General features: G+C 39.2%; 1 protein-coding gene across 13 annotated transcripts in view; it reads left to right on the forward strand.

Annotated features, from left to right (window-relative positions):
- Positions 1–21,449, forward strand: part of MTRF1 (mitochondrial translation release factor 1) — a 56,832-nt gene that overhangs the window by 18,521 nt on the left and 16,862 nt on the right. For all 13 annotated transcript variants that reach the window (XM_004376618.2, XM_023731634.1, XM_023731629.1 and 10 more), the window contains one exon: positions 18,063–18,235. In XM_004376618.2, coding sequence (XP_004376675.1) covers positions 18,063–18,235 — 173 coding nt within the window. The remainder of the gene's footprint in view (positions 1–18,062; positions 18,236–21,449) is intronic.

The following is a 21,449-nucleotide window of genomic DNA, read 5'->3' on the forward strand; positions in this document are numbered from 1 at the left end:
TCGTAAGTGGGGTTCATCATAACTTGAATGCGTTGTAAGTCAGGGACTACCTGTACTCAAGTATGTTAAATCAGAATATCTGGCTGTAATTCTCTTTTTTTTTCCCATTTTTTAAATCCATCTGTAAGTTTTATGTGCTTGTTATATCGTGTGATACACTGTAGTAGCCAGAGGGGTCATCAGTAATAAATTACTCATTGCCGTTGAGTTGATTCCAACTCATTGCAACCCTATAGGACAGAGTAGAACTGTCTCCTAAGGTTTCCAAGGAGTGACTGGTGGATTCGAACTGCGAACCTTTTGGTTAGCAGCCGAGCTGTTAACCACCGCGCTACCAGGGCCCCAATAATAAAGTTACAAAATATCAAAGTAGGGAAAGAGAATTCACATAAATTAAACAATGGAAGGAGATAAAAACCAGTATAGGCCATAAATAAGTTGTATTTGGTACAGGTTCTAGATACAGCCAGTGGTCAGGGAGGAGAACTGTCAGTAAGAGCAGAGGGAAGGAACAACCTGAGCTGAGCATAGTGGTGGGAAAGAGCTTGGTGTGTGTGTGTATGTGTGTGTGTGTAGGACAATGAGGAGGCTGATTCACCCACAGTATTTTCGTGATAAGGAGCTCTGGTGGCACAGTGGTTAAAGCACTCGGCTGCTAACCGAAAGGTCAGTGGTTGGAACCCACCAGCTGCTCCATGGGAGAAAGATTTGGCAGTCTGCTTCCTTAAAGATTTATAGCCTAGGAAACCCTATGGGACAGTTCTGCTCTGTCCTGTGGAGTTGCTATAAGGTCACTGTAAGTCAGAATCTTATATGTTTGTGATGGGAAGTAATAGAGAGTAGATTTTAGTGGGTGGATTTTGAACAGTCTTGAAAGCTAAACAAGCCTTGATTGATAGGAAATAAGCTGCTGAAGTAGCTCCTGTTGCACGGTGGTTAAGCGCTTCGAAGCTGTTTCAGTCATCTAGTGCTGCTCTAACAGAACTACCACTAGTGGATGGATTTAGCAAAAAGAAGTTTATTCTCTAACAGTCCAGTAGGCTACAATCCAAAATCAGGGCATCAGCTCCAGGAAAAGGCTTTCTCTCTCTGTTGGCTCTGGAGGAAAGTCCATGTCATCAGTCTTCCTTTGGTCTGGGGGCTTCTCTGCACAAGAATCTCAGGTCCAAAGGACGCGCTCTGCTGCCAGCACTGCTTTCTTGGTGGTATGAGGTTCCCATGTGTCTCTGCTCGCTTCTCTCTTTTATATCTCAAAAGAGATTGCATTCAACCTCATCAGTATAACCTCATCACAGTGATAGAAGTTATAACACATGAGGAGATCACATATGATCTCATCATAGTGGTAGAGTTTACAACGCATAAGGAAATCACATTAGATAACACAATTATCTTAATACTGGGAATCATGACCTAGCCAAGTTGCTACACACATTTTTTGGGGGACACAATTCAATCCATGACAGAAGGTAACTGAAAGGGTGGTGGTTGAAATCCACTAGCCACTCTATGTGAGAAAAGACCTGGCAATCTGCTCCCGTAAGGGTTTACAGCCTAGGAAACCCTATGGGGTAATTCTGCTCTGTCACATAAGGTAGCTATGAGTCGGAATCTACTCAATGGCACCCAACAACAGCAAAGAGCTGTTGATTTTATTAATAGGAGTACAGTATGATAAAAAAATGTTTTTAAGAAGATTATTTGACAACAGTATGAAGGGTGGATTACAGAGGCTAGATTAAAGGCAGATGCAAAGAGGTTATCAGAGTAATCCAGACGCGACTAAAAGTTAGAATTGGGAATAGGGATACATGTGAGAGGCCTTCAGAGGAAGAGTGACAAAAATTAATAACCAGCTGGTTACGACAGGGGCCGTTGCTGGCCCACTATGTCCCATGTGCATTGTGGGTTATTTGACCCTCATAACCCTATGAGATAGGTGTTATTAATCCCATATTAGATGCAGATCTAGGCTTAGAGAGTAAGTAACTAATCCAAGATCACATAATAAACAGTGGTAGCCCTGGGATTAACTTTAAGTCTGTCTGATGCAAAGCCACTCTACATCCCATTAGTCTATTCTGACACAAAGGTGATGAGCCGTGGGGATTCTAATCTTTCTAGCCAGGAAGATTGGGATCTTCATTCATACCATTGAGTGAAATAGAAATTGGAAGGTAGAGCCCATTCAGGAAGAATAATGACAAGTAGTAATTTTTGAATTATTAAATTTGAAGTTACAGTGGGCATCCATTTAGAAATGATCCAGTAAATGCTGAAGTTGTGTAACCAGAGCTGTGGTGAGAGAATAGAATTGGTGAGGGATATTTGATATTTGATAGCTATCAACACAGAGGTAGTATATGATACTGAGAGAATAAATGAGGGAGAGGCTGGAGAGTGAACATTTAGGTCACCAAACCTTGGAGAATGGCCCCATTTAGAAAGATAGACCAGTTGGCAAAAGAAAAAGAGGAGTAGCAGCCAGATAAGCAGAAAAAGAATGAGGGTAGTATAATATTACAGAAGCAAGAGAGGACATACTTTCAAGGGGAATGTAATCAGAAACCCATTGCCGTCGAGTCAGTTGTGACTCATAGCGACCCTATAGGACAGAGTAGAACTGCCTCATAGTGTTCCAAGGAGCGGCTGGTTGATGTGAACTGCTGACCTTCTGATTAGCAGCCGAGCTCTTAACTACTGCACCACCAGGCCTCCTAATCAGAAACAGCAGTACATAAATAGTGGGAAATGTCATCAGTGACCTCCGAGATGTGTATTTTGAATAGGACTTTCAAGAATGAAAGAGAGATGAGCTTGATAACCTGAACAGAGATTCTGTTCCAGATAAGGAGAGCAGTCTGAACAATGATTGGGAAACCTTTCTTTTAGACACACTGACTCACTGTCAGAGTAAAATACGGAGATTTTTCAAAGTAAAAAGGCCTTTTTTTAAAAAAAAAGAAATTTAACTTGTTTCACATATGTACCTGTGATGATTAAGATTACATGTCAACTTGGCTAGGCCATGGTTCTCAGTGATTTGGCAGATATTATGTAATCATCCTCCATTTTGTAATCTGATGTGAGCAGACAATCAGTTGAAAGGGGAATATCCTTGGGGGTGAGGCCTGCATCTAATATATACATGGATTTTCTGGCAAAGCTCGCCCTCTTTTGATCATGCATCCAACTCATCATCCTCTGACCTCTGGTTCTTGGGAGATGAGCCAGCAGCCTGCTGCCTGATCTGTAGATTTTGGGATTTGCTGGCTCCCGCAACCTCATGAGCCAGCAGCCTACTGCCTGACTTGCCAATTTTGGGTTCATCAGCCCCTACAACCATGTGAGTCAGGAGAAGCCTCCAGCCTGACCCACGGATTTGGGACTTTCCAGTCTCCATAACTACGTGAGCCATTTCCTTGACATAAATCTCTCTCTGTATATTTATATATACACTTCATTGGTTTTGCTCCTCTAGAGAATCCAGCCTAAGATAGTACCTTTAAAATGCAAAACTAAGTACAAGCCTCCGTTCATTGAAATTATAACTACTTAGGACAAGAAAAAGATATGGCTGGGGAAAGACTAAAGTAGAGAAAGGGGAAAAAAAGCACCTGCCTTATTTTATATACAGTCATGCATTGCTTAATGTCCACAATACATTCTGTGAAATGTAATTTGGGCGTTGTGCGAACACCATATTACTTAGCAAAGTATATTCACTTCCTCAGCCTCTGTCTCCCTCTCCAGTCTCCCCAGTTGAATGGCTTTTCCAGGGCACCTTTCTGATCTTCTTCTTTGACCCCGACCCCCCACTTCATGCCCTTTCCTAAGCTGTCCCGTATCCTGGCCGCACTGACCTGATTTGGAAGAGCAGCTGCTCACTGCGCACCTTGAGTAGGCTGTGGAGGTTCTTCCAAGCGTGGCAGCCACTCAGCCACTCAGCCACTCAGCCACTCAGCCCAACCACTCAGCCTGACTTGTCGAGGTTCATTGACTGCCAGTGACTTGACCCGCATCTGCACCGGGCTCGTCTCCCTCTCTCTTTCCTTCCTCTTCCCTCTGCTCCTTTCTTCTTGGGTCCAGACAGCCATATATATTTAGCTGTATGCTGTATTTTCACACAAATAACATGTGTCTTCTACATTTGTTTGCCAACTGCACCCTCCCCCCATGAGGTATTTTCATAAGCACGCTATGCTAATATTTTTTTTTTACGGCAACATGTAAAACAACATTGGCATAGTAGCCTTATGAAAATAGCTTGTGTGGGGAGGGGCACAGGTGGCAAACAAACATAAAAGGCACGTGTTATTTGTATAAAAATACAGTATTCTTAGCCATATTCACTGTATGTACTTAGCAAAGCTATGCAGTTGGCCCTCCATGTCGTGTATTCTACATCCATGGATTTAACCAACTGCAGATCAAAAATATTTGGAAAAAAAGTTCCAAAAAGCTAAACTTGAATTTACCACGCGTCAAGCACTGTGCTGAGTCCACGAGAGTGAAATGATATATAGGCATAGCCTGCTGTAGTTTCCTGCCATTTCACAGATCCTCAGTCTCTTCCCAGCACTTGTTTGAGCTTGCAAAGACTGGGAAAGCATTAAGTGTTAAATGTAAGCATGAACAACTATTTACATAGCATTTTACGTGGTATTAGGTATTATAAGTAATCTAGAGATGATTTAAAGTATACGGGAGAATGTGCATAGGTTACATGCAAATACTATGCCATTTTATATAAGGGACTTAAGTATCCGTAGATTTTGGTTTCTGCATAGGGGTCCTGGAACCGGTCCCCCGTGGATATCAAGAGATGACTGTATAGGACCACAGACGTATATGTGGTCAGATGTTGCCCAAACAGACGTTATGCGGCACATGACTGTATTTTATGTTTTATATATTGATTATGTATATATCAAGATATAGATTGTTAATCTTCAGTTGAAGTAAAGAGGAGTTAATTCACAGATACCCATGGAGATTCACATAATGCTAAAAGCTGCGGTTAAAAAAAAACAGTTTCTAATCAATGTCACAGAACATTATGTGTAGAAATTGTTGAATGGGAACCTGTTTTGCTGTGTATACTTTCACCAAAAATACAATAAAATATTTTAAAAAACAGTCCATGTCTATAAAAAAAACTCCATAAATATCAATCCTATTTTTTTGTTGTTATGGAGTAAAATATCAACCCTTAAATTCCAAAAAAGGAAAAAAAGAAAGAGTTTCATGTAAAAATTCATGTATCTAATGACTTTTAAAGTCTTATGGTTTTGTAACTAGAGTAAAGCTAGGAATAGGAGTCAACTATTGATGATCACAAAATAGTCTTTGTGGAAGCAGTGGAGTTAGTGCCTCTTGATATGTAGTGTAGGTCTGACACTACGTTATTTTATAAGCTTGGCATCCAATGAATGGAAATGTTTTCCAAGTTAAAGGAATTCTGTGAAATGCATTGTTTTACCTCTTCCCCTATAGATTAATATTTATAATTATGTTTTGTTATTCTCTATTCGCCAGCTGAATTCAGGGAAAGGTCACTTAAAATAATAGTAACAATAATAGTGACTTCTATGCCAACTGCTAATGCTTGACGGCTAAATGTCAACACTGTGCTAAATGCTGTATGTGTATTTATCTCAGAATCTCCTCACAACAATCCTTGGAGAGTAGGTTGAATTCGGGGCTGTGTCTATGCCTGCAGTTCCTTGAAACACCACTCACATAATCTGCAATATGAATGGCTCCCCCTTTGGATGTGCAGCGCTGCAGCCCTGTATTATTATTATGTACAAATAAAGAAACTAAAGCATGTAAAAGTTAAGTAATTTGCCCATGGACACACAGCTAGAAAGAGGTGGAGCTTGAATTTGAACCCAGGGAGCCTCAGACTATTTTTATATACAGTAAAGTAGAAGCCTGCTCCCATTCAGCTCATACAAATTCAGATATTTACATTCAACATGAAGTATAGTGTTGGTGGGGCAGGGGGATAATTTTGAAAGTACAGAGTGGAAAAAAAAAAGTACAGAGTGAGAGAGTGTGTGTGAGATGGGAAATTAGATTTATCGTGGACTCAGTCTGTCTCAGTTCCTGGGTCTGTCTTTTATAGTCTGACCATCTTATAGGAGCCCTGGTGGCCTAGTGGTTAAGAGCTCGGCCGCTAACCAAAAGGTTGGCAGTTTAGATCCACCAACTGCTCCTTGGAAACCCTATGGGGCAGTTCTGTTCTGTCCTATAGGGTCGCTATGAGTCGAAACCGACTCAGTGGCGCCTGACAACAACAACGAGTCGGAATCGACTTGACGGCAACAGGTTTTGGTTTGGGTGGATCACACTGAGTGTAAATACTAAACAGTTAAATTTTTCATATCACCTGTCTCCTAAATGCATGGCTTCTTCATCTGGTGTTCAAGAGGATAAACAGTAATCTGTTCCACTGCTGTCAGAAGACCACCTGTCTTGGACTTGTTTTTATTGTCAAGTGCCGTCAAGTTAGTACTAACTCACAGTGAACCCAAGTACAACAGAAGAAAACACTGCCCAGTCCTGCACCATTCTCACAATTGTTGCTATGTTTGAGCCCATTGTTGGAGCTACTGTGTCAATCCATCTCATTGAGGGTCTTCCTCTCTTTCCCTGACCCCCTATTTTACCAAGCATGATGTCCTCTGGGGACTGTTCCCTCCTGATAACATGTCCAAAGTATGTGAGATGAAGTCTTGCCATCCTTGCTTCTAAGGAGCACTCTGGCTGTACTTCTTCTAAGACAGATTTGTTTGTTCTTTTGGTAGTCCATGGTATATTCAATATTCTTTGCCAACACCGTAATTCAAAGGCATCAATTCTCCCGACTTCCTTATTCATTGTCCAGCTTTCGCATGCATATGAGGTGATTGATCAGGCTTGGATCAGGTGTACCTTAGTCCTAAAAGTGACATCTTTGCTTTTTAACACTTTAAAGAAGTCTTTTGCAGCAGATTTGCCCAATGCAGTATGTCATTTTATTTCTTGTCTGCAGCTTCCATGGGTATTGATTGTGGATCCAAGTATAATGAAATCCTTGACAACATCAGTCTTTTCTCTATTTATCATGATATTGCTTATTGGTCCAGTTGTGAGGATTTTTGTTTTCTTTATGTTAAGGTGTAATCTATACTTAAGGCTGTAGTTTTTATTTTATTTTTTTGTTCATTGTTGTAGTTTAAGTGAAAGTTTACATTTCAAGTTAGTCTCTTATACAAAAATATATACATAGTTATGCGACCCTAGTTGCTCTCCCCATACTGTAACAGCACACTTCTCCTTTCCACCCCTGATTTCCCATGTCCATTCAACCAGCACTTAACCCTCTTTGCCTTCTCATCTCACCTCCGGACAGAAGCTGCCCATTTAGTCTACTTGAGCTAAGAAGCACACTCTTCACAGGTATCATTTTATGCCCCACAGCCCAGTCCAATCTTTGTCTCAAGAGTTGACCTCAGAAATTGTTTTAGTTCTGAGCTGATAGAGGTCTGAGGGCCATGCTTTTTGGGGTTCCTCCAGTCTCAGTCAGACCATTAAGTCTGATCTTTTTACTAGCATTTGAGTTCTGTACCCCACCTTTCTCCTGCTCCATCAGGGACTCTCTGTTGTGTTCCCTGTCAGGGCAGTCATTGATGGTAGCTGGGCACCATCTAGTTCTTCTGGTCTCAGGCTGATAAAGTCTCTGGTTTATGTGGCCCTTTCTGTCTCTTGGGCTAATACTTTCCTTGTGTCTTTGGTGTTCCTCATTCTTCTTTACTCCAAGTGGTTAGGACCAATTGATGCATCTTAGATGGCCGCTTGCAAGCTTTTAAGATCCCAGACATCACTCACCAAAATAAGATGCAGAACTTTTCTTAATAAACTTTGTTATGCCAATTGACCTAGATGTCCCCTGAAAGCATGGTCCCCAGACCCCTACCCCTGCTACTGTGTCCCTCAAAGTGTTTGATTATATTCAGGAAACTTCTTAGCTTTGGTTTAGTCCAGTTGTGCTGACTTCCCCTATAGTGTGTGCTGTCCTTCCCTTCACCTAAGATAATTCTTGTCTACTATCTAGTTAGTGAATAACCCTCACCCTCCCTCCCCACCCTCATAACCATCAAAGAATGTTTTCTTCTGTGTTTAAACCTTTTCTTGACTTCTTATAATAGTGGTCTTATACAATATTTGTCCTTCTGTGACTGACTAAATTCACTCAGCATAATGCCCTCCAGTTGTTCTTTATCGTGTAGTATTCCATTGTGTGGATATACCATAATTAGTTTATCCATTCGTCGGTTGATGAGCACCTAGGTTGTTTCCATCTTTTTGCTATTGTGAACAGTGCTGCAATGAACATGGGTGTGCATATATCTATTTGTGTGATGGCTCTTATTTCTCTAGGATATATTTCAAGGAGTGGGATTGCTGGATCGTATGGTACTTCTGTTTCTAGCTTTTTAAGGAAGTGCCAAATCGATTTCCAAAGTGGTTCTACCATTTTACATTCCCACCAACAGTGTAGAAGTGTTCCAGTCCCTCCACAACCTCTCCAGCATTTATTATTTTGTGTTTTTTGGATTAATGCTAGCCTTGTTGGGATGAGATGATATCTCATTGTCGTTTTGATCTGCATTTCTCTAATGGCTAATGATCGTGAGCATTTCTTCACATGTCTGTTAGCCGCCTGAGTGTCTTCTTTGGCAAAGTGCCTGTTCATATCCTTTACCTGTTTTTTAACTGGGTTATTTGTCTTTTTGTTGTTGAGGTTTTGCAGTATCTTGTAGATTTTAGAGATTAGATGCTGAGCGGATTTGTCATAGTCAAAGATTTTTTCCCAGTCTGTAGGTTGTCTTTTGACTCTTTTGGTGAAGTCTTTTGATGAGCATAAGTGTTTGATTTTCAGGAGCTCCCCATTATCTAGCCTTTCTTCTGGGGCCTGTGCATTATTACTTATGGTTTGTATTCTGTTTATGCCATGTATTAGGGCTCCTAGCATTGTCCCTATTTTTTCTTCTGTGGTATTTATCATTTTTTATTTTATATTTAGGTCTTTGATCCATTTTGAGTTAGTTTTTGTGCATGGTGGGAGGTATGGGGCTTTTTTCATTTTTTTGCAGATGGATATCCAGTTATGCCAGCACCACGTGTTAAAGACACTGTCTTTTCCCCAATTAACGGATTTTGGGCCTTTGTCAAATATCAGCTGCTCATAGGTGGATGAATTTATGTCTGGGTTCTCACTTCTGTTCCATTGGTCTATGTGTCTGTTGTTGTACCAGTACCAGGCTGTTTTGACTACCATGGTGGTATAATAGTTTCTAAAATCAGGTAGTGTGAGGCCTCCCACTTTGTTCTTCTTGAGTAATGCTTTATTTATCCCAGGCCTCTTCCCTTTCCATATGAAGTTGGTGATTTGTTTCTTCATCTCATTAAATAATGCTGGTGGAATTTGGATTGGGATTGCATTGTATCTGTAGATCATTTTGAGTAGAATTGACATTTTCACAATGTTGAGTCTAACTATCCATGAGCAAGCTATGTTTTTCCACTTATGCAGGTCTGTTTTGGTTTCTTACAGTAGTGTCTTGTAGTTTTCATTGTATAGGTCTTTTACATCTCAAGTTAGATTTATTCCTAAGTATTTTATCTTCTTGGGGGCTATTGTAAATGGTATTGATTTGGTGATTTCCTCTTTGAAGTTCTCTTTGTTGGTGTAAAGGAATCCAATGATTTTTGTATGTTTATCTTGTATCCTGAAACTTTGCTGAAATCTTCTATTAGTTCGTGTAGTTTTCTTTTGGATTCTTTGGGGTTTTCTGTGTATAAGATCATATCATTTGCAAACAGATACTTTTACTTCTTCCCTACCAATTTGGATGCCCTTTATTTCTTTTTCTAAGGGCTGTAGTTTTTGATCTTCATCAGTAAGTGCTTCAAGTCCTCTTTTCAGGTTGTTTCATCAGCAGTGATGTCTCTTGGTCCATGTACTCTTCTGAATCCAACTTGAATTTCTGGCAGTTCCCTGTCGATATACTGCTGCAACTGTGTTTGAATTATCTTCAGCAAAGTTTTACTTGTATGTGATATTAATGATATTGTTCAATAATTTCCTCATTCTGTTGAGTGAGTGCTTCTAGCATTGCATCCATTTGTTGAAACATCTCAATTAATATTCGGGCAATTCCTGGAGTCTTGTTTTTCACCATTGCTTTCAGTGCAGCTTAGACCTCTTCCTTCACTTCCATTGGTTCTTGATTATATGCTACTTCCTGAAGTGGTTGAACGTCGACCAGTTCTTTTTGGTACGGTGACTATGTATATTTCCCATTTTCCTTTGATGCTTCCTGTATTGTTCAGTATTTTCCCTATAGAATCCTTCAGCATTGCAACTCGAGGCTTGAATTTTTTCTTCAGTTCTTTCAGCTTGAGAAATGTCTAGCATGTTCTTCCCTTTTGGTTTTCTAACTCTGGGTCGTTGTACATTTCATTTTAATATTTTGTCTTCTCGACCTGCTCTTTGAAATCTTCTGTTCAGCTCTTTTACTTCATTATTTCTTCCACTCGCTTTAGTACCTCTATATTCAAGAGAAAACTTCAGAGTCTCTTCTGACATCTGTTTTGGTCTTTTCTTTCATTCTTGTCTTTTTAATGACCTTTTGCTTTCTTCATGTATAATGTCCTTGATATCATTCCACAACTCATCTTGTCTTCAGTCATTAGTGTTCAGTGCGTCAAATCTGCTCTTGAGATGGTATCTAAATTCAGGTGGGATATACCCAAGGTCATACTTTGGTTCTTGTGGACTTGTTTTAATTTTCTTCAGCTTCAGTTTGAAGTTGCATATGAGCAATTGAAGGTCTGTTTCGCAGTTGGACCCTGGCCTTGTTTTGACTGATGATATTGAGCTTTTCCATTGTCTCTTTCCACATATGTAGTGGATTTGATTTCTGTGTATTCCATCTGGTGAGGTCCATGTGTACAGTCACCGTTTATGTTGTTGAAAAAAGGTATTTGCAATGAAGAAGTTGTTGGTCTTGCAAGATTCTATCATGTGATGTCTGGTATCGTTTCTATCACCAAGACCATATTTTTCAGCTATCATTCCTTCTTTGTTGCCAACTTTCACATTCCAATCACTGGTAATTATCAATGCATCTTGATTGCATGTTTGATCAATTTCAGACTGCAGAAGTTGGTAAAAATGTTCAGTTTCTTCATCTTCGGCATCATTGGTTGTGCGTAAACTTGAATAATAGTCATATTAACTGGTCTTCCTTGTAGGCGTATGGATGTTATCCTATCACTGACAGCATTGTGCTTCAGGATAGATCTTGAAATGTTCATTTGGACAATGAATGCTTTACCATTCTTCTTCAATTTGTCATTCCTGGCATAGTAGACCATATAATTGTCCAGTTCAAAATGACCGATGCCAGTCCATTTTAGCTATGGGTCGGAATTGACTCAATGGCAACGGTTTTTTTTTTAATGCCTAGAATATTGATTTTTATGTGTTGCATTTTCATTTTTGATGACTTCCAGTTTCCTAGATTCATACTTCATATGTTCCACATTGTGATTATTAATGGATATTTGTAGCTGTTTCTTCTCATTTTGAGTCTTGGCACAGCAGCAAATGAAGGTCTCAAAAGCTTGACTCCATCCACGTCATTAAGGTCAGCTCTACTTTGAGGAGGCAGCTCTTCCCCAGTTGTCTTTTGAGTGCCTTCCAACCTGAGGGGCCCATTTTCCAGCACTATAGCAGACAATGTTCTGCTGCTATTCATAAGGTTTGCACTGGCCGTCTTTTTCAGAAGTAGACCGCTAGGTCCTTCTTCCTAGTCTGTCTTAGCCTGGAAGCTCTGCTGATACCTGTCCACCATAAGTGACCTTGCTAGTATTTGAAATACCTGTGGCATAACTTCTATCATCACAACTACATGCAAGCCCCCACAGTATGACAAACTGACAGACAAGTGGTGGGTTGGACTTATTAAGAGGCAGTATATCAATCTAATAAGATACTTTCCTAAGGCATTTTCAAGGATAATCTAAAACAGTATCCAATTTTTGCCTAACGTGATCTTATGGATTGAATTATTTCCCCCAATAATGTGTCTTGTAAATCCTAACCCCTGTAGTGGTTATGGAGCCCTAGTGGCGCAGTGGTTAAGAGCTATGGCTGCTAACCAAAAGGTTGGCAGTTCGAATCCACTGGCTGCTCCTTGGAAACCCTATGGGGAAGTTCTACTCTGTCCTGTAGGGTCGCTATGAGTCGGAATCGACTGGATGGCAGCAGGTTTTGTTTTTGTTTTCTTGGTAGTGGTTATAATCCCATTTGGGAACGGGTTTTCTTTGTTACGTTAATGAGGCAGTATTAGTGTAGGGTGTGTATTTAGTCAATCTCTTTTGAAATATAAAAGATATAGACCAAACAAACAGCAAGCAGAAATGGAAGAAGAGAGATGCCAAGCCACATAAAGATCACCTAGGAGCAGAAGCTCAAGAGAGACAAGGACCTTCCTCCAGAGCCAATAGAGAGAGAAAGTCTTCCCTAGAGCCGACACCCTGAATTCAGACTTCTAGCCTCCTAACTGTGAGAAAATAAATTTCTGTTTGTTAAAGCCACCCACTTGTGGTATTTCTGTTATAGCAGCACTGGATAACTACAACACGTGCTGCTTCGGAACCTAACTGGACTAGATCTGAAGGCATGGTACTGTGTCTTCATTAGAAGCATGTTGGGGGATTCTGGGAAGATGGCAGCAGCAGTGGCAATTTAGTTTTCAATCTTTTTGAATCACCATGTTAAAACAGACAGAACAACTAAATAGCAAAACTTCTAAGAACTTGGGAGCAGCATTTATACTAAAACTGGCCACAGAACCCCAGAATATAAGTGGATGGGGCAAACCACCAACAGCCACAAGGCCTACATGGTATAAGCACCTGTGTAGGAGGAAGAAGGAAGCAGTGAGGTGACATCTGATAGACTTGAAAAAATGGGGAATCTTCCAAATAACTAACAGTTATTCTTTAGAATTTGAGGGAATTAAAGCCAGGAATCGCACACCATTACACAAAAGCAACAGTAAAGGAACTCCGTGAAGTTAGAAAAGTCTTCCTGAACTCTGCTTGCCTCATTCTAAAACTTCAGGAAAGGTAATTTCACATGAAAACGAGCAACAGAAAAGTATCAAGATTGTCTTAGTTTCCTAGTGTTGTTGTAGCACAAATAACACAAGTGGGTGGCTTTAAAGAACAGAATTTTATTTTCTTACGCTTCTGGAGGCTAGAAGTCCAAATGAGGATCTTGGCCATGTCAGTTCCTTCTGTGAGCCTCTCTCCTAGTTTCTGGTGTCTGCCAGTGATTCTCGTGTTCCTTTTCTTATAGACGGGCCCTCACATGGTATCTGTCTTTCCCCGTGTGTGTGTCTCTGTGTCTGTTCTGGTTGTTTTACAACTCAGAATTGATTAGGTTTAGAATCTACCCTATACTTGTATGATTGGTTGTATTACATTAGATTGCATTATTGAAGATGATTTCATTACAGTCTATTACATTATAGAAAGTAATCAGGTCTGCCCAAGGCTAACTGATTTAATCACGTATAACTGCTCCATAATAGCAACTAGACTAGTGTTTGGCCAAACAGGTAGGAACCTAGACTAGCCAAATTGACACATAATATTAACCACCACAAAGGTCAAATTCCAAACAACAATATGTGAGAAAAATGAGAATTAAGAGAAGAATAACATTCCTACAGACAATCAAAGTGCAAAGATGTGTCCACAAAAAGATAAACCTACTGTTTTAAAACAAATTAAACGACATTAAGAAAAGTATATAGGGTATAAAAGAACCTCAAAGTCAGGATTAGACAAATTTAGAAATGAAACGACAGACCCAGGAAAGAATTAGAAATAAAAATATCATATCAGAAATGACGAATAAATTAGAAGGAACAGATGAGCAGTAAACAGAAGTTAAAAAGAGGGTTGTTTTTAATCAGAAAGAAATGAAGGAAGAGAGGAAAAGGAGTCAAGAGAAAATAGCAAGTATGGAAGATAGGCAAAGAAGATTATGTGATTTTAAGAGTCAGAACAGATACTATATTAGTTATCTGTTGCTGTGTAACACATCAGCCCAAAACTTAGGAACTTTGAAGCAACAAGTACTGTTTAACTTCACAGTTTCCAAGGGTCAGGAATGTGGGAACGGCTGTATGTGTGGCTCTTAGCACAGGATTTGTCATGCGGTTGCAGTCAGGTCATGGGCTGCTGTCATCTCAACACTTGACTGGGGCTGAAGAATCCACATCCCAGCTCACCCCTGTGGTTGTTGGCAGATGTCGGTTTCTCACCACGTGGGCCTCTCCTTAGGGGCTTTCTCACGGCATGCAGTGTGTTCTACCCAGAGGGAGTGATGCCAAGAGAGAAAGCCAGCACCCAAGACAGACACTACGGTTCTTCATAACCAATCTCAGAACTTGACGTAGTGTTGCCTCTGCCATATGCTATTGATCGTACAGACCAGCCCTGGTATACAGTGGGAGAGCAAACCATACAAGGGTGTGAATACCAGGTGGTGGGGATCATTGGGTGCCATCTTGGAGTCTGGCTGCCACAAATATACTAGTACCTGTATTTCAAGAAAACGCTCCTGAAATTAAAAAAAAAAAAAATGGAAACCACATGTTTAATGAGCACATCTGAAATATCCAGCCGAACAACCAACATTAAGACATATTCTACTAAAATTATTGGACTTAAAAAAAAGAAAAAAATCATTTGGACATGTAGAAAAGAGAGTATGTGACTTAAAACGGAAAGAAAGTTAGGCTTTCATTGGACTTTTTAAAAGCAGCACTTTGTGCCAGAAGGAAATGGAGTTCACTCAAGGATTTCATAATCAGCAAAACTGACTTACAAGTATAAAGGGCACAAACTATTATTAGTATGCAAGAATTGAGGAAATATTCTTCCCATGAGCCCTTTCTGAGGAATCTATGAGAGAACAACTTTCAGACAACTAAAATGACTAGAGAGTGATCGTAAGGAGTAGGGTGAGCATTAAGTACATGGTTACCTCTAGAACTAGGACTAATCGAGGGCTAAGAGGGAGAGTATAGTATGTAACAACTATAAGCTCTAACAACATAGATACAGCATAGCCATTTGAAAAATGGGGGGAAAATGGGGAGAGCACATGCAAAAAAGTTTTAACGTTTTCACTAATTGTATTTGGTAGTAAAACTAATACTGTTATTCTGAGACTTGTGTAATAAGGTATAAAACAAATGAGTAATTATGGGCTGTCCTAATGTTAACATTCTCTCTGTCCTTGAGAACTGGCGTTCTTGATATGGAAAAAAAGACAGAAAAATGTAATAGAGAGGAGCTTGACTAAAAGCTCTGTAGTCTTGAATTTAAAGTGAAAGTATCACTTGTCAAGAACTGTGGGTCTGAAATTTTGCCTTACTTGCAGGCCAACAAGTTCACCTGCCACAGTTTCATGGGTCAGAGACAAAGGACAGTTTGTTGCTCACGGCAGTACCAATAGCCAGGGCATCAGCATTTTTGTGCTGGTTCTCTGAGCCCCAAAACACACAGGGCAGTGTGAAGAGGACAGATGGTATCTTGCATTACCAGAGAGAACACTGAGCTTAGGGAACTCTAGCCTTTTTTAATAAGCAGTAAGCATGCCTGCCTATTGCTCTAGAGAGAGACACTGTCTTTATCTTGTAAGGCTATAAGCAAACTGCCCTTCGCTCTGGAGAGAGACATTATCTCTATCTGCCAAAACTTTTTGCTATATAAACACCCTTAGAAAGATAGCCTGGAACAAAGGGCAGTCACTTGTAAGATGTGCACAAATACTAGAGATCCATGGAGAATTGTCTCCCAACATCAATATGAACTCATGAGGTATTTCCTACTTCTTTCCACTGAAAGCAGCCCAGGTGGCACAGTGGTTAAGAGCTTGGCTGCTAACCAAATGGTTGGTAGTTCGAATCCACCAATCACTCCTTGGAAACCCTATAAGGCAGTTCTGCTCTGTTCTGTAGAGTCACTATGAGTCAGAATCAACACCACGGCAACGGGTTTGGTTTTTTTTTTTTTTGGTCCACTGAAAAGACCTAGAAAATATGACCAACCCAGTAGCAGTGAACATCACTAGTGCCCAGACTGTGAGCTTGAAATATGATTTCTCTCTTAAAGGAACCAGGGCTTCTTGAAGAAATGACTAATTATAGGTCTGGGGCAAGAAATGTTCAAGATGATCCTGGAATATCTTATTATACCACAGCAAGAAAGTTATTAGATAACTAGGGACATATCAGAAGATCTTAGGTGCTAGCTTGAAGAGGCTCTCATTGGCCAAAGATAGGACAAGTTGAGCTTCAGTAATAATAATTACAGTTGATTTAAACATGCCTTAAATCCTTGAGTTCATAATGATATTTAAAAAAAAAAAATTTTGGTTCTCTTAAGAGGATTAAAAGAACCCCAGATTCATTATAATGTGAAATATATTGGTAAAACTGGTAAAGTGACAAAATCAAGCATTTAGCCTGCCTCTCCTGTATAACTGTTATTTTTGTTGTTAGTTGCTGTTGAGTCAATTCTGACTCATAGCGATCCCATGTGTGCAGGGTAGAACTGCTCCATAGGGTTTTCAAGGCTGTGACCTTTCAGAAGCAGATTACCAGGCCTCTCTTCTGAGGCACCCCTGGGTGGGTTTGAACCGTCAGCCTTTTGGGAAGTAGTCGAGCACTTAACCATGCGCTACCCAGGGCCTCAGTAATCAAACAGTAGATAAGAGAAAGTGTCTCTTCATGAATGTATTTTAACTAGTAAATGAGAAAGAAATGACAGAATTAGACTCCCACCATTTTACAACCCCTAGTGATGCATCAAATGCTGTCAAGATCATAAAAAGAGAGACAACCAGACATTGCATGCCTCTTGTAGTATTGCCAAGGGGCTCGAGCTGGAGTCTGATCCAGTCTTTGGATCCAGCTGCCAAATGGCAGCAAGTACAGAGGGCAGAGGAACAGATGGAATTGTCCCAAGAGTGTGCGATCAGCAAAATCCAGACTGTGAGAAATTCTGCAGGTCAGACAGCTCAGGTGCTTCAACAGATAATTTGTAGGAAATTAAAGAGATAATTGACAAAGTTGTGGATAAGAGATTTAAAAAACATCAAATATTTTTAAATGGACAGGACTAAACTATAGTGCCTAGGGATGCACATTTAGGTAATGCTATTATAATAAAAGTAATCACTATGAAAGTCAGGATAATGTTTACTCTTAAGGAAGGGAGGAGGTTGTGACTGGGGTGGGGATATGGGAGGGCTTCTGGGGTGACTGGCAAAGTTCTTTTTCTTGACCTGGGTGATGGTCATTTAAAGCATTTCATTTGGATTCATGTCGGTTTCTTTATCTGTATATTATTTTATAATAAAAAGATGGGGGGAAAACATACTAGATAAGAAGAAGCTAGTCTGGGTTTTAATATTTTTTTGTGTGATAATCTTCCTGCTCCACAGATAAGCAAGAGCTAAATTTCAATAGATTTTTGAGAACCTGGAAGGACTTATAGAGTTATTCGACATTATCAAATTATGTTATTGAGCGTTCTCTCATATATGGCACCATATTAGCCTAAGACTGCATAGAGTAGTTCAGTGTAGACAAGGTACCAGTATCCTTTTTTTTTTCGTAATAGTATTTTTTTTCCAGAATATAACAGTAAAACATGTTCATTATTTTAAAAAATTAGAAATAAAAAAGTATAAAAAATAAAAGATCTCCTGTTATTCCGTTATGCAGAGATAACCATAAATAATATTTTTATGTTTCCTTTTATATGTTAATACATGTACATTGGGAAAATATACAGTTTTGTACCTACTTTATTTCTTATCTCAGGCTCTATACTTATATTCAGGCCTTAGGTTGATTACATATAGGATCATGATCCCTTTCTAAGTAGAATTTATTAGATTTGGATTTTTTTTTCCCTAGGTGGGCTACATCATGCAGCTGCCCGAATTTCTGGTGATAATGTCTACAAGCATTTGAAGTATGAAGGTGGGATTCACCGAGTTCAACGAATTCCCGAGGTTGGCCTGTCATCAAGGATGCAGCGTATTCACACAGGAACAATGTCAGTTATTGTCCTTCCTCAACCAGATGAGGTAACCTCACCAGGAGGCATTGAAAACTCATCTATGTAAACAAGGAGTATGTGGAGAAGGCTTAGCTTTTAGGAAAATCTGTTATTTTCATGGTTACAGATTAAACTTCACAGTCTCGAATGGGAAGTCTTAAACTCTTCTGCCTGTAAAGTTGCCACTTTTACCCATGAATGTGATATTTGTTTGTTTGTTTTTTAAAATAGAAGTCACTTTTTTTCAAAACAACAATTCACAGACCTTCTTTAATGTTGTTGCCTAAGTTCTATCTTAAAAAAGAAAATTGATTCCATAGATAATATTACATCACTGAGGTCAGTGATGTAATATCTCTGAAAGGTTTGTATGTCTTATGAGTTGAATACAGCCATCTTCCCTATTTTTTTTTTTTAAATTTAACATGGAGAAAGTTGAAAGAATAGTACAATGAAAGCTTGTACACCTACTCCTCACTTACCGACATGGGTAGGTTCCAAAGACCGGGTCATTATATGAAAATTGGCATTACATGAAAATGAAGGATAGCTACATCACATCACAAAGTGGAGGATGACTGTATTATTACATAACCGCCAAATTATATCATTACATAACTGCCAAACCACTGAGAATCATGGCCCAGCCAAGATAATACATAACCTTAACCATCACAGCCAGCATTACTCTCGCCTTGCACCTCAGCGTTCATTACTGCCAAGCAAAGGTTGTTAATGTGCAAAATAGTCGGATAGTAGAGCTTTTACTGTTGGCATACATGCAAAATGTCAAATAACGAGATAGTCGATAAGTGAGGAGTAGGTGTATAACTTTTTCTGGAATCAGCAGTTGTTAACATTTTGCCACATCTGCTTAATTCCTGGTGTGTGTTGTTGTTAGATACTGTTGAGTCGATTTGCAACTTGCATCAATTCCATGACACAGTAGAACTGCCCCATAAGGTTTCCTAGGCTGTAATCTTTATGGAAGCAGATCACCAGGTCTTTCTGCTGTGGAGCCCTGAGTGAGTTTGAACTGCCAAACTTACAGTTAGGAGCCGAGTGCTTAATCGTGCCACCAAGGCTCTTTGCTTGATTTCTGTACATATGTATGTACATTTCTTTAATGAACTCTAAAGGACATGGCAGACATCATGAGACTTCACCCCCCAAATCTTCAACATATTTCTTCTAAGAATAAAGAGGATATTCTCCTATGCAGTATAAGCACAATACCGTTATCTGTGAAAATCGGCAATAATCCTGTAATATTATCTAATATTCTGTCCATTTTATCATTTCCCCAGTCATATTTTTATAGCTATTTTTAAAAACCAGAATCCAATCAAGTTTCACACATTGCAGTTAGTTGTTATGTCTCTTTAAGTCTGGAACAGCCTCCCAAGTTTTGTATTTTTTTATGACATTGACTTTTTTAAGAGTTCAGAGCAATTATCTTGTCGAATGTGTCACATTCTGGATTTATCTGATTGTTTTCTCATGGTGCTATTTAACTTGTTGTTTTATCCCCTGTACTATATTGAAATTTATATCTAAATGTTCTGTTCCATTCCGGTTACAAGTTTTGAACAAGAATACTTAATAAGTGAAGTTATATTCATGTTGCATCTTATTAGAAGGCACATAATGTCAAATTGTCCCACTGTTAGTGATGCTTAGTTTGAGCATTTAGTTAAGGTGGTGACCACAAAAATCTCTCCATTGTGAAAGTATATTTTTCCGTTTGTAATTACTAAGTAATCTCTAGGGTACATCTATCCTGCTCCCAGTGCCTTTTATCCATGGTTTTTACATCAGTTGGTGGTCCTTCTTGGAATCAGTTATTTAGTTTGTTGTTGGAAAATGGTGAATTTCTAATTCTGTCATCCCGTCTGCCATTTATCTATAAAGGACATTATAGACTCCTGGATTTATTTTTTAGTTCAATGAATTATTATTCTTTTTTGATGCTCAAATTGTCCAAATTTGTCCAGTAGTATCAGTGGACAAACTTGGGAAATATATGTTTTTAAATCACAAGTTCGTATTATTATTACCAATTCAGATTTAATAGTAACAGAGTTCCTCCTCCTCAACTTCTTGCATTTGTATTTATATCTCTTTCCTCTTAGAATAAGGAGCCCTTGTGGTACAGTGGTTAAGCTCTCGGCTGCTAACCAAAAAGCTTTCGGTTAGAACCCACCCAGCCATTCTATGGGAGAAAGACCTGGCGATCTGCTTTCATAAGGATTAAACAGCCTGCGAAACCTTATAGGGCAGTTCTACTCTGTCGCAGGGGATAGCTCTTAGGATCAACTCAACGGCACACAACAACAACAACCCGTCAGAGTAAAACTCTTATTTCTTAATCTCTCTAAATATATATTTACTTAACTCGCTTTATTATTCAGTATACATAAAATAGTTCAAAATTACAATACCGACATTACTAACGGTAAACTACTGAGTAAAGTTTAAGATTTCTGTCGTTACAATATATGCCACCAAGAATGCATAGTCAGAGCACTTGTTCAGAGAGCATCAGAAATTCTTGTTTTCTGTGTGGCTATGCCATCAATATGATAAATATTTCTGTTCATGTGTTTCTGCTTGTATTCAATTTTAAGATACTATTTTTCTTTCCTCGTTTATTTAATTTTAGTTTTGGCATATATAAACATTTAAAGCAGCCCTGGTGGCACAGTGGTTAAGCGCTTCGCTGCTAATGAAAAGTTCGGTGGTTCCAACCCGCTCCATGGGAGAAAAATCTGACAGTCTGCTTCTGTAAAGATTTACAGCCATGGAAACCCTATGGGGCAGTTCTAGTCTGTCCTGTAGGGTCGCTGTGAGTCAAAATTGACTTGACAGCAATGGGATGGGTTGTAAACATTTATATCATCCAGAAATCAAACCATAGAGTCGTCTTGCTTCCATCCTTATTTCCTTCTATTCTTTTTTTTTTTCCTCTGTGTTTTTGAAAGTTAAACTCATTTAATGGAGGCTCCACTTTTCTAAAAGAACAAGGTCATGTTCTTTTAATTGGTGTTTAAAATTCTTTTTGTTACTAAGTCATTGTTTCTATGTTCAGAATTCTCCAAAAGTCATGAGGTAGTTTCTGTCACATTTGGGAGACAATGGTATTTGATATTCACATACTTGCTAACTAACTACTTAATACACTATAACCATATGAAATGGGAAATTACTCTTAATTTCTTTAGTGCTTAGTGAAAATTTAAGGT

This window comes from Trichechus manatus, unplaced genomic scaffold, assembly GCF_000243295.1.
Source record: "Trichechus manatus latirostris isolate Lorelei unplaced genomic scaffold, TriManLat1.0 scaffold00044, whole genome shotgun sequence".
Classification (NCBI taxonomy): domain Eukaryota; kingdom Metazoa; phylum Chordata; class Mammalia; order Sirenia; family Trichechidae; genus Trichechus; species Trichechus manatus.